Here is a 12,524-nt window from a genome sequence, read left to right on the forward strand (position 1 = left end):
CTCAGTATGAAAAATTAATCGTGATTATTGATAAATGGAAAATGACATAATATTGTTCTTAGATTATTCACATTAGATATCAATTACAGAATAAAATCTACTGAAGTTTTTAATCAGTTGTTTATAAAAAAAAATATTTCCAAAATATTATATTAAATTGAAAATTTTTATTAATCTTAAAATAGAAAAATCTGAATATTCAAAAATATTTTTTTTTATTAGTGTTCACCAAATCAAATTTTCTCCAAGTGGTGAAAGTTGATATTTTCGATCAAAGCCCTCTTTAGGAATTAAATCTTTTACTGCCTCAAAAGATTTTATTGATTTGGCAAAATCATAACCAGAATCCATTAAACATCTAAGAGAATAGCTTGGAATCATGTTTGTTACGAAGCACAGTCTTTCAACTAAATGGTTTTTATAATTTTCATCAATTGATATCTCACCAAGTACATCATCATTAATATTTTGTTTATTTTTACGTTTTTGAAGTTCAATTTTTCCAAGTAATCTTATATCAGTAGTTGGAGGTTCTAACAATGTTAGTGACTTCCTGTACCATTCTAATCCAGATTTAGTTGATGGATAAATAGTCATAATTTCAGAGATAATTTTGATTACAGAATTCTTTTGAATTGTACATGCAAAACTGCGTGTGAATAACTGTACATCATCATGAATCCATTTCGAAGAATGTTCAGAACGTGATGCTCCAAAATTAACTAATCCTTTAACAGTAAATAAAATGATATTTACATCAGTATATGTTACATCATAAACAAACGTTGACATATCATGTTGTGAAAGTGGAAGAGTAAGAAAAGCATTAATAATTTTTTCATTTCCAACAAAAAGTACCTCATTTAGTTTGTCTTGGTAGTATTCAGGTTTGCACATGTTATGTGTTTTACTTAAAAATTCTGAATTCTTTGGATGTTTCATTTGTTCTTTACCATAATAATATTGATGTCCACGTCCATCCCGAATTGCAGTGATACAAAGAGAGAAAGTTGATTTTGACCGATAGAATTTTTTTAATTTTCTTCTTCCCTCAATATCATTATCATCAAATGTAAAAATATATGATTGAGTAAATGTTTTTATAGCTTGTTCCAATTTTGGAATATTATTAAAAAATGATATCCGTATTGGGTCTGTTGCCATAAAATGTTCCTCATATTGAAAGTGTGTACTAAAATCCGAAAAGTTGTCAAAATTTAATTTGGGATTGAAGACTACTTTGTTATTTTCATAATCATTACCCTCACAAGTTGTTTGTAAAATAGACGATATATGACTAGATGCAGATTTCTCATCTAAATAAAAAAATTTATCCGACTGAAACTCTTTGACATATATTTCTTTAAGTCTAAAACGTTTCAATACATTAAAACAAGAAACATTTTTTATGTAGTTAAATGAAACATCAATTGTATGCAATTTTTTTGCTACATGTAAAATTGGTTCTAAACAATCAAAACTATGAAGATTATTTGAAGAGAAAGATATTCTTTCAATATTTGGACATTCTGAAAGGATAAATTTAGCAATAGTTAGTGTAACATCAATTTTTTCTAATGTAATTCCAGGAGAATCATCAGTATTAAAGACATCTTCATGAAGGAATGAAGTTAAATCTAAAGAATTGTTTTCAGCTGAATATCTTAAAGAACAAACATCCTTTATTGCTTTTATATCATCTTCAGTTAAATTATTCCAAATACGATATTTTCCTACTTCACTGACAATATGTATAGCAACACCATTTTGATTTATTCTTCTTGATAATTGTGTCAATGAATTTGCCTCATTATATGTAATAACCCAAAATGTAATTGTATTTGGAGGTAAAAATCCAGTAGACAATGGAATAAAATCACAGTACTCCCTGAGAATATTAAGAATATCTAAGTCACTAACATTACAAATCTTAAAAGAAAAATAATTTGTTTATATAATACTAAAAAAAAACAACATAAAACATACTTTGATATAGTAACTTTCAGTATCTTTTAAGAATCCTTTATATTTATAAATTCTATTCATATAAACATTTGTCTCAGAGCTATCCTTAAAGATATCCCAATTTTTAAAGTAAAGACTGGCTGCGTGTTCTAAACGTTTTCTATATTTTTCAGGAATTTTTGAAGAAAGCATGATCCTTAGAATAAAAGTTATTGTGTAATAAAAAAAGTTAAAATAATTATTTTCAAAAATATGTGAATGATTGAATGTTTAACTATATACTGAATACCAATGTAATTGCAATATCATATCAAACAGTTTCTAACATATAACAAAATAAAACTTTTTAAAAACGTTTTTTCCACTTTGTACTTTTTAAAATCCAATTAAACAGTTATATGAGATGAGATATTCCATTACTTAATTTAAAAATACAAGTTACGAGTAAATTAGAGACGTCTTTTAACGATATTTGTTCTTTTAATTCTATTCCACATAAAATGTAAAGTAATTAAAAAGATTAAATTATAAATCATTTCACTTCATGTTTAGCAAGAGAAATTAAATGTAACATGAATAAAAAAAATGTTGTTAAGAATTTTATTGCTTATATTTTAAAATTTTTTAATTTGAAATTATTATATTGATATTGTTAATGTATGGTTCTATAAAATTTTAATGCACCAATTTAAATTTTTTTTATAGAATCATATTTTAAGTACTTTATTTACATAACAAAATAACATTTTAAAAATGTAGAAATTTATTAAATAAAAATATCTTGACATTAAACTATAATTTTTTTTTAAAAAAGTGAAATAGTAAATTTATTTTAATTTGTATTATTTAAAAAAAAAAAAGAAGATTATCCAAATGGGCTATCCAAACAACATTTATTAAAATACAAATTGTAAAAATAATTTATACTTACTTATCCTTATTTTATTATTCAAGGTTGTATATTTAATTAACTTTTTACCTATATACAATTTCATTCTTATATGAATGATATTAAAAAAAAATAGCACATATAAATATAAAAAAAATAATTGCATAGGTATGATAAACATTAAAATATTATTTTTTTTTATATGTCTCTTTTAAAGTGACCTACAACACTTTTACAATGAGGGCAAAGATGAAGAACATCCTGACAATCACTGCTACAAAAAGGTATACAAAGGCAGCACCAAGCTATTGGAATAAAAAATCCCAATAAAAATATTGCAAAAAATATACACCATGTTCTTCGTCCATTTGTTTCCATAGTTTTTGTTGTTATATTTCTCTATAAATAAATAAATAAATAAATTATAAGTATTAAATAATTTTACTTACAAAACAATGAGGACACCTCGTCTGAATAGGATGTTTTCCAAAAGAAGCATTTGTTACAACACTTCTTATTATAGTGATATTTGTTGGACCTGCATGAGGTAGTGGTTGAAGATTTTGAACCATGGGAGTATAATTTGAACCGACATCTGTTGGAATATATACACCTGATGGTGATGGTGGATATGGTGGTGGTATTTGATGATTAGTTGAATTTGTTACATTTGGATTATATGAAGGTTCTTTGATTGCCTCATCATAAGAAGGAGGTAAATTTGTATTTACAGGAGGTACATTAGTATTTACAGAAGGATATAAATTTCCTTGTCCCTGTCTTTGTTCTTCTGTAGTTACATTATCTTCTGGGACTGGAGCTGAAGGTAATCCACTTTTCTCGGATGACATCTATTATCTAAATAATATTAATTATTTTTAATTATATAAAAAAGTATATATGGTAATAATAATAATACCATTATTTAAAAAAAAAATAAATAAAAACAATTGTTATTTTCTAAGGCAAAAAAAAATACAAAGTAAAAAAAAATGACCAATGGTTATTTTTTAAATGAAAATAAAAAATAAGTAGCAATAGTATTATGAAACATAATAGTTTATAAAAAAATATTTAAAGATTAATAATAATAATTGAATGAAAATCTCCTGCTTATTATAAAAGGTACACTTTTCAGCAACAAGAAAAATTAGTTCTCCGTCATACTTAATTACTTCAATAATAATACCACATAATTTACTCTATAAAGTTCATAATATTTACATGTTAACAAATTATTTTATTGATTAATATATAATATTTCTGTAATTAACTAAAACAAAGTTTTAGCAGAAAGGGAAAAAAAATTATCCAACACATGCTGTAAGAAAAATGTATACAATTTCACCTTTACATCTTTACATTCTTTACATTCTTTTAAATCTTCCAACTTCTTTATGACAATTTGGACATTGATGTAATGTATCAAGAAACATATCAACACAAAAAGGAAGGCAAATACAAAAAAAGGGAAATATAAAAAAGAATCCAAGAATAAATAAAATTGTTGCTACTATGTATGGAAGCGAACCAGTAACATTCCTTGTTTTTGTTACAATGTGTGCCTGAAATATATAATAATATTATATATATGTATATAAAAATAAATTGCACATTTTTTGATTATTTATTACTTTATTTCTGATCAAAAACCACTTACATGACAAAATTGACAATCTGTTTCTATTGGTAACGGACCGAATTTAGCTAGACGTAAAACTATTTGAGGCGCAGTTGATTGTGTGTTTGTCTGTTGATTAGATAAATCAGGAGAAATTATTGGTGGGGATGAAAATTGTTGGTTAAATGATTGTGTAGTAGAATTATCATTAAATATTGGATTGACATTAGTTTTGGTTTCATAAGAACTCAGTCCCGGATAAGGAGGAGGTGGAGAATGATCATTTTTACTCATTATTCCTCTAAAAAAAGTATAATATAATTTCCGCAAATATTAATCTTAAAATGTGTTTATTGTTAAAAAGAAATTACAGTACAATAAGATTGAAAAAAAAGAGGTACATCTAAATAAAATATATTTTTTGCTAAAAAAATTGATTAAAGAAACTAAGTAAACGTCAAATATTTTATTTGTAAATCTAAATTTCTAAATGTACAATATAATATATAGGTATTAATAAATAAATAAAAAAATATATACTAACGTCTATAATACCTGTATCATTCATAGAACCATTGATAAATAAATAATTGATCATGGTATGTAGCCGTTTAAAGATCCACACAATAAAATGTTGAAATAATGAATGTTTTATATGAATGATTATTCATTCGTGTAGAACGTTAACAACTGAAGAATATATTAAAACAAATGCTTTCGCTTTGAGATACTAATTGGTATAATCTATATCAATCTAATATTTTTAAAAAAATAATCTCAAATGTTTTTTATATAGATTATCTGTTACAATCATGTCAATGGAATTATTTGTATGGCCTTCAGACTTTGACTTGTTGTCTTTAGATGTTGAATGCCTTCAATTTTTGGTAAGAATTTTTATATTTATAAATATTTAATGTTTATGAACTTTTAAGGCTGCATCTAAATTTTGTGCTTTACAAGTTACTATAACACATACAGCCAATCCATCTATCAGCCCAACAAGTCAGTTTCAAAAATCATGTAATTTTTAATTTAATTTTTTTTAGAAACACTTCCATACTTTAAAATGGTAGATAATGCTACTAAAAAAGTTGAAAGTATAACAGAATTTCCAAAATTTGTAGAATATACTAGAAAATGTGCATTTGTAAGTGTTTAATTAATTTTGACATATTTCATATTCAATTTTAATCATTTTAGGAATTGGTGCTGGATTCAGAATTAACTACAGCTCAAAAATGTGAAGTTGATGCATTTTATTCACTTTTAAAAAAAACATTACATCCAGCTGTTGTAAGATAATAAATTTTAAATTATATTTCTACTAATTATTTATAGTCTTATCTATTATGGAATGATGAATCTAACTATTCAACGTTTACTCGAAAATGGTATTCTTCTAAAATGCCATTTCCAACAAATTTCTATCGTGTTGAAATGAGACGATCTAAAGAATTACAATATATTAAAGCTAGAGGTCTCTCACCAATTGATATTATTAGAACAGCTAAGAAAACAATAACACAATTATCTAAAAAACTTGGTGATAAAAAATATTTCTTTGGAGATAAGCCAAGTTCTTTAGATGCATTAATATTTGGATATCTTGCTCCCTTGATAAAATTACCATTACCATCAGATACATTGCAATGCCATTTGCAAGCCTGTTCCAATTTAGTTCGTTTTGTTGAATCTATCTTAAGTATCTACCTCGTCATTCCAGAAGAACAAAGAAGAAAATCTGATAAAGAAAAAATAATGTGGGAAGAAAGAAAGATAGCTGCTAAAGAAGAGGCTTCTTTTAGAAAACAATATAAAGAAGAAAAGAAAAATATTAATAAAGCTTACAAAGACGATCTTTTTAGAGAAGTTACATTATTTACTGTTGGCGCTCTTGTCTTGTCAGCTGTTTTTGCTATAGGTACAAAAATAATTGATTTTGAATCGGATTTTGAAGACATATAAAACTATCTATTTAGTAGCTTTCATTAAAAAAAATATTAGTTGTCATGGAAAATATTATTCAAACAAATGTTTATTTACATATAAATTTTTTCAAACTTTTTAATATTATATATACTGTATGGTTATACTACCTTTAATATATCTATTTCGTTGACTCTTGACTACACAAACACTTGTCACTATGTGATAAAGTACATATCATATGATGATTTTTAAAACATTATTTTAATTTGTAGCATCTGTATTTTAAAACATATTTATGTCACAAGTTATCAAACCACACACGTCTATGAACAAATATCTAGAATAATCTTTGTCAAGAAATTATAGTATGAATTTCACCTAATACCAATAAAAAAAAATTATTTTAAGTAATATTCCAAGAACATCTGTCATTTATCGTCATGATAAGACAAGCTATAAAAAAAAAGACGGTAAAAATTTCATTATGATAGACATACAACCAATCAATAAGTTACATTTTTCTTGATAACTACTTGAGGAAAATCATTTACTAATTTATCACCACTGATGACATTTTTTTTATTTTATCATACATTAATTTTTAAACAATGTAGTTAGGTTTCTTCTAAATATAATTTTAAAATTTTTTCTATATACTTTATTCAAAAACAACTTTTTTAATTTTACTATTTATATATACGCTCCACCAAAATTTATTATTTAAAAATTTAGTTCTTTACTCCTATTAGTAATATTTTGTATTTAGATAGTTGTTAAACTGTATGTTATTTATTTTTTTTAAATTAAATATACTATTATAAAGCAACAATGAAATATTTTACGGAAGAATATGTATTTGAGTATGTATAATATTTTTTTTTTTGTAAAATAATATTTTTTTTTAGTCATCCTTGGCATACAGTTGTAACAGCAGCATGGAGAAAATATCCTAATCCATTGAGTGTCAGTGTAACTGGGATTGACGTACTAAGTCAGAAGGTTGAAGATTCAGTTCTCAAGTCTGAACGTCTTTTACAATCAAAGTTTGACTTACCTAGATGGACTTCAAAGGTATTTTATTTTAGTAAACTTTTATAAATTATAAAAAAAAAAAATTTTTTAGTTAGTACCATTTTCAAGAACACAATATTCTCATGAATATACAGAAATTGATGTGGATAAGAGGGAAATGAATTTAGTAACCAGAAATATAAGTGGATCTAGTATTTTAAAAGTTGATGAAAAGTTAACATATCAACCTCATCCAACAGAACCCAACAAAACAATATTAAGACAGGAGGCATCAGTATCTGTAAATTTACCTGCGTTTGCAGATGGTTTAGAAAAAACTTTCTTAAAAGTATACTCTAAAAATGCTGAAGTAGGAAGAAAAGGATTAGAGTGGGTTGTTGTGAATTTAATTCATGAACACGGTAATCCAATTTTTGGAAAGATATAGAAGACAAATTTAAATCTTAAATGTCAATTGTTTTAATATCTCTTATCACACAAAAAAAACGAACAATTTCAAATATTCTATATATTATTGCCTTTAATCTTGAATAAGTATATCTCTTTTTTGTCCAATTGTTACGTCGTTTTTTTTTAAAATTTTAGTAGCAACAATAGTTTAATTATTTTTTTTGTTAAATTCGGAAAAAGGAAGTTTACTTTTAATTACGGGATGCAATAAATAATGTTTCCTGTTTTAGTATTTTTTTTAAACTTCTTTAATCCATGTTAAATGTTATAAATTTTTTTTTTTTTTAATTTTGTTTCTGGTTTGAAATTTTTTCTTCATGGCTACTTTTTTTTAAATCTTTTTAATTTGTAGAGTGGTGGATTAGGTTAAGAAATACTAATTTTTCTGGAAATTTAAACTTCATAAATGATAAATCTATAAAATGTTACTTAATTTGTCTTCTTTTCTTGAACCAATATAAAAACATTCTCATTAATTTTTGAAACAATATTAAAGAATTTTTCAATGAGTATTTATTTTAAATCTTCAGTAACTGTGTTCTCGAACTTTTTTGATTAATTGATGATACATTATAAACAAACAATTAAAAATGCTAAGAAAAAAAATTATTGGTTTTAGATTAGAAAATTTATTTAACAAAGTTAAATTCTTATCGATACAATTCACAATGTATATAGACATTTTCAATTAAGAAATTTTAACATTACATAAATATTTTAAATTACATTGCTGGATTCCCGTATTTTAATGTTTGAAAAAATAAATAGCATTTTTGAATTTTTCACAGGATGAAATATTATAATTTTATGAATATAAATAACATCATCTATCATAAGTATCACTTTACCAGTTACATTTTCTTTTTTAATAATTTTTTTATAATATCATAATTAATAGAAATCCTGTTATATCCATTTATTATGCAAATTGCTTTAATATTATTTATGAAGTTTTTGAATCATAAAATAAGAATAATTTTAAACAGATAACAATAATTTTCGTTAGGAAATAAAAATGAAATTTTAAAAAAAAGGGAAAATTTTTATCACTTTGTAAAGTATAAATTTAATCTCATTCTTTATGTAATATTATATCAATCATATTACTTTTAAAGAATGTAAACATTAATTAATTCAAATTGTTAAGAAAAAAAAATGTTTAAATTTCAACAGAAATGATTTAACATCTTTTTTAAACAAAATAATATGTCATTTATCATTTATAAATTATTTTTAAAATTATTTCTAACAGTAATTTTTTATTTTTATTAATTATTAATTTATGTTAAAGAAAAAATTATAGTTAAAATAATTTAGTATAATTAAACTTTTAATGTTTAATTATATTATAAAATAGTAATGAAGAATAGATTTTTTTTATATTATAATTATATATAAAACTGAAATTTTCATTATAAGTAAAAATTTAAAATAAACATAATCGCAACAAAACTTCTATTCAATTGTTACATTTATTATTTTGTGTTGTCCTTATCGTTATTTTAAAATAAAATAAGCGAGAAGTAAAAAAGATACATATATACTTGGTAAGCGTTAACAGAGTTTTCTCTTCTTATCTCATTCAATAAATATTAAAATATAAAAACCCTTATTATAAAAATATATTCAAAGATCTCTTCATTTTACTAGAAGAATGTGGGAAAGAATCTTTTAAATTAAATTTAACTACATTCCTCCAATCCGTTTTTCCATTTAAGAGCCTGTTATAGTATATGTATATTTTTTTACATAGCGGTAGTAACTTTATTTCTGTAATATATAATTTTATTTAATTTTTAACATTTTCATAGAATTTATATTAATTACATTTATTTTTATCTCTTTATATTTTATTATTTTAAAATACGTTTAATAGAAATTACATTTAAAGTAGAATTTTGACAAAATCTTAAAAAATATTTTCAGTTGATAACTACATATCTGAGCTTTTTCGAAAGTTACTATTACATGACTGCTGAATTTAATAATACATTTTTCAATAGTCTGCAATATCTTAATGAATCATTAAATATTACATCGGAGGATGATAACAAACAATATATGGAAGAGAAACCCTTCTTTGATCAGTTAACGTAATAATTAAACCCATAAAATGAGTAAAATTTAAATTTAATTATTGATTTTTTTTGTAGGCCGGATGATATTTCTCTTGATACATTAGGTGATGAGGATGTGAGTAATTTTGAAGAAGCACCATTATTAGAAGATTTTTATCCAAAATTGTCACACTCAGATATTTTATTTAATTATTTTAAAGATAAAAGAGTATGTTTTTAATGAAGGCAATATCTATTGTTCACTATTTTTTTTTAATAATTATTTATAGTATAATGATCCTGAGGGAAGTTGTATGGATACACAAATAAAATTAAATGGTGTAACAATTAGAAAATGTAATAGATTACTTCTTCTAGCTTATTGTACTAGACTTTCGGCACCATTAAATGGTTTAAAAAAGCATTCAGCTATTCTTATTGATATGGATGAAGAAATGACAAAATTAAATAAAAAAGATTTAGAAATTGTTCTCGATTTTATTTATGATGGTTGTATAAAAGAAGTAACAGATACTCTTGAAAATTCAGCTTTGAGATTAGGATGTTATGCTATAGTTGATATCTTAAAAAATAATCGTTCATCAAATAATGATTTACCTTCATTGATAGATCCTTATCATGTACATCGTTTTCAAAATGCAATTGAAAAATTCAAAGTTGATAGTATTCTTGTTGATTGTACAATTATGTATGACAATGAGTTTATTGGAGATTGTCATAAACATGTTCTATCAGCTTTTAGTGGTGCTTTTGAAAATCTTTTTAAATTAAATGAAAATCGTGAAAATAATATATATAATTTAAAAGAATTATATCCATCTATTGGAATATATGAATTTAGAGCTATTATTGATTATATATACTCAGGAGTTTTACGTTGTATTAAATTATGTAAGCTTGAACAAATATATGCAGCTGCAACTATATTGGAAGTAGAACAATTAATTTCACAAATTACTAATAACTATGATGTACGAGTTAATTTTACATATGACAATATTACAAATTCTAGTAATAACACTTTAAAAATTTTTTCTTCTGCACCTAGTAATGGTTATTCATTATATTGTGAAAATGATTTAGATAATAATTCTTATGAATATTCACATCAACGTGATTCATCAATGCATTTAAATATGGATAATAGAGAGGCATATGTTGAAATATATTGTGAATATGTTAAAGGTCCTCAAGGTGGTAGAAAAACAGGAACATATGGTATTAATAAATCAAGGTTTAGAGAAAATGAAAGTGATGAAATATCTAAAAATGCTGAAGAAATATTATCAACTGCTCAACAAAAATTAAATTCAGTATCACATTATATTTATCGTGGACCAAAACTAACAGATGATACTAATTTTTCTAATGATGTATCATTATTAAATGATATAGAATTAGATAGTAATGAAATTTCATTATATCCAACAAAAAAAAATATTTCATCACCACAATTATCTTCATCAAATGTTTCTTCAGTAACATCAAATTTTTCATATAAAACTGTATCACCAACACCAAATTCATTATTTAATTCATGTAATTTGTCATCACCAACTTCTGTTGCAACATCATCTACTACGTCACTTCCAATGACAACACAATTATCAGATTATGATATTCGTCCTTACACCTGTCAATATTGTAGTTATAGAGCAAAAGAAAAATCAGCAATAGACAAGCATGTTAGATGTATTCATACAAAAGAAGCTCCATATGTTTGTAGTTTTTGTGATCAACGTTTTAAAGTTCAATCAAATCTTGTTCGTCATATTCGTTCACATACAGGAGAAAAACCATATGCCTGTAAAAAATGTGGTACAGCTTATGCAGATAAAAAAAATATGGATGCGCATGTATTTAGGGAACATCTTAAAATTGCTCCAAGAAAATGTCCTGTTAAAGGGTGTAAGGCGAAATTTTATAGAGTTGATAGATTGGATATACATTGTAGAAAAAAACATGGTTTAGATTGTATAACAGATTATAGTCCGCTTTAGTGTATATTATTGATATGTTAATTATTATTAATTATTACAAAAACAAAAAAAGAAAGAATAAGCATATTTTTAGTAATATTATAATCTTTAGGTATTAATATATATTGTTGCTAAAAAAAATATAGATTCGTAATGTTAATTAGTTGTATTTAAAAAAAATAGGTTAAAATTGTTCTGTTTATTTTTTCTTTTAATTATAACAATCATTTTTTTATATAATTTTTTTTTTATGTTGTTTAGGGTTTATCAGTATATTATTTTAAAAATTATAAAAATGAAAAAAAGTATTTGATACTTTTAATTTAGGATGTAATCTTTTTTTTTTTTAATTGTTATATAAATATTATTAAAGAAAATTTCTTTTTTTGTTCAAATATATATCATAATTGATTTTTTTTTGTTTTTATTATTAACATATGCTAGTTTTGGTAAAATATTTTGTATGACTTTTTGTAAAATATTTTAATATATTTCAATAATAGCTTTTTGTTTTAATTTTTTAAAAAAATTTACGGTTAAAATCCGCCTAAATTTATTGTTATATATATATTTTTTTT

The 12,524-nt window shown here is 23.6% G+C and overlaps 6 protein-coding genes across 6 annotated transcripts; 3 read left to right on the forward strand and 3 right to left on the reverse strand.

Annotated features, from left to right (window-relative positions):
• Positions 1–225: 225 nt before the first annotated feature.
• Positions 226–2,157, reverse strand: SRAE_2000204500 (Nuclear RNA export factor 2; the record flags this gene model as incomplete). The annotated part of the gene is made up of 3 exons (XM_024653068.1): positions 226–407; positions 447–1,929; positions 1,987–2,157. The coding sequence occupies 3 exons, from the start codon at positions 2,155–2,157 to the stop codon at positions 226–228; spliced, it is 1,836 nt and encodes a 611-aa protein (XP_024506581.1).
• An 895-nt stretch (positions 2,158–3,052) lies between these two features.
• Positions 3,053–3,705, reverse strand: SRAE_2000204600 (LPS-induced tumor necrosis factor alpha factor domain-containing protein; the record flags this gene model as incomplete). The annotated part of the gene is made up of 2 exons (XM_024653069.1): positions 3,053–3,253; positions 3,304–3,705. 2 exons carry the CDS (start codon positions 3,703–3,705, stop codon positions 3,053–3,055), a joined length of 603 nt encoding a protein of 200 aa, XP_024506582.1.
• Positions 3,706–4,221: 516 nt separating this feature from the next.
• On the reverse strand, positions 4,222–4,769 carry SRAE_2000204700 (LPS-induced tumor necrosis factor alpha factor domain-containing protein; the record flags this gene model as incomplete). Its single annotated transcript, XM_024653070.1, has 2 exons — positions 4,222–4,419; positions 4,515–4,769. 2 exons carry the CDS (start codon positions 4,767–4,769, stop codon positions 4,222–4,224), a joined length of 453 nt encoding a protein of 150 aa, XP_024506583.1.
• A 518-nt stretch (positions 4,770–5,287) lies between these two features.
• On the forward strand, positions 5,288–6,443 carry SRAE_2000204800 (Metaxin-1 homolog; the record flags this gene model as incomplete). The annotated part of the gene is made up of 5 exons (XM_024653071.1): positions 5,288–5,362; positions 5,411–5,480; positions 5,525–5,625; positions 5,679–5,771; positions 5,817–6,443. The coding sequence occupies 5 exons, from the start codon at positions 5,288–5,290 to the stop codon at positions 6,441–6,443; spliced, it is 966 nt and encodes a 321-aa protein (XP_024506584.1).
• Positions 6,444–6,847: 404 nt separating this feature from the next.
• SRAE_2000204900 (Protein slowmo) lies at positions 6,848–7,866 on the forward strand (the record flags this gene model as incomplete). Its single annotated transcript, XM_024653072.1, has 5 exons — positions 6,848–6,877; positions 7,178–7,187; positions 7,231–7,267; positions 7,313–7,478; positions 7,531–7,866. 5 exons carry the CDS (start codon positions 6,848–6,850, stop codon positions 7,864–7,866), a joined length of 579 nt encoding a protein of 192 aa, XP_024506585.1.
• Positions 7,867–9,857: 1,991 nt separating this feature from the next.
• Positions 9,858–11,967, forward strand: SRAE_2000205000 (Chorion transcription factor Cf2; the record flags this gene model as incomplete). Its single annotated transcript, XM_024653073.1, has 3 exons — positions 9,858–9,982; positions 10,043–10,175; positions 10,237–11,967. 3 exons carry the CDS (start codon positions 9,858–9,860, stop codon positions 11,965–11,967), a joined length of 1,989 nt encoding a protein of 662 aa, XP_024506586.1.
• Between the last annotated feature and the right edge of the window lie 557 nt (positions 11,968–12,524).

This window comes from Strongyloides ratti, assembly GCF_001040885.1.
Source record: "Strongyloides ratti genome assembly S_ratti_ED321, chromosome : 2".
Classification (NCBI taxonomy): domain Eukaryota; kingdom Metazoa; phylum Nematoda; class Chromadorea; order Rhabditida; family Strongyloididae; genus Strongyloides; species Strongyloides ratti.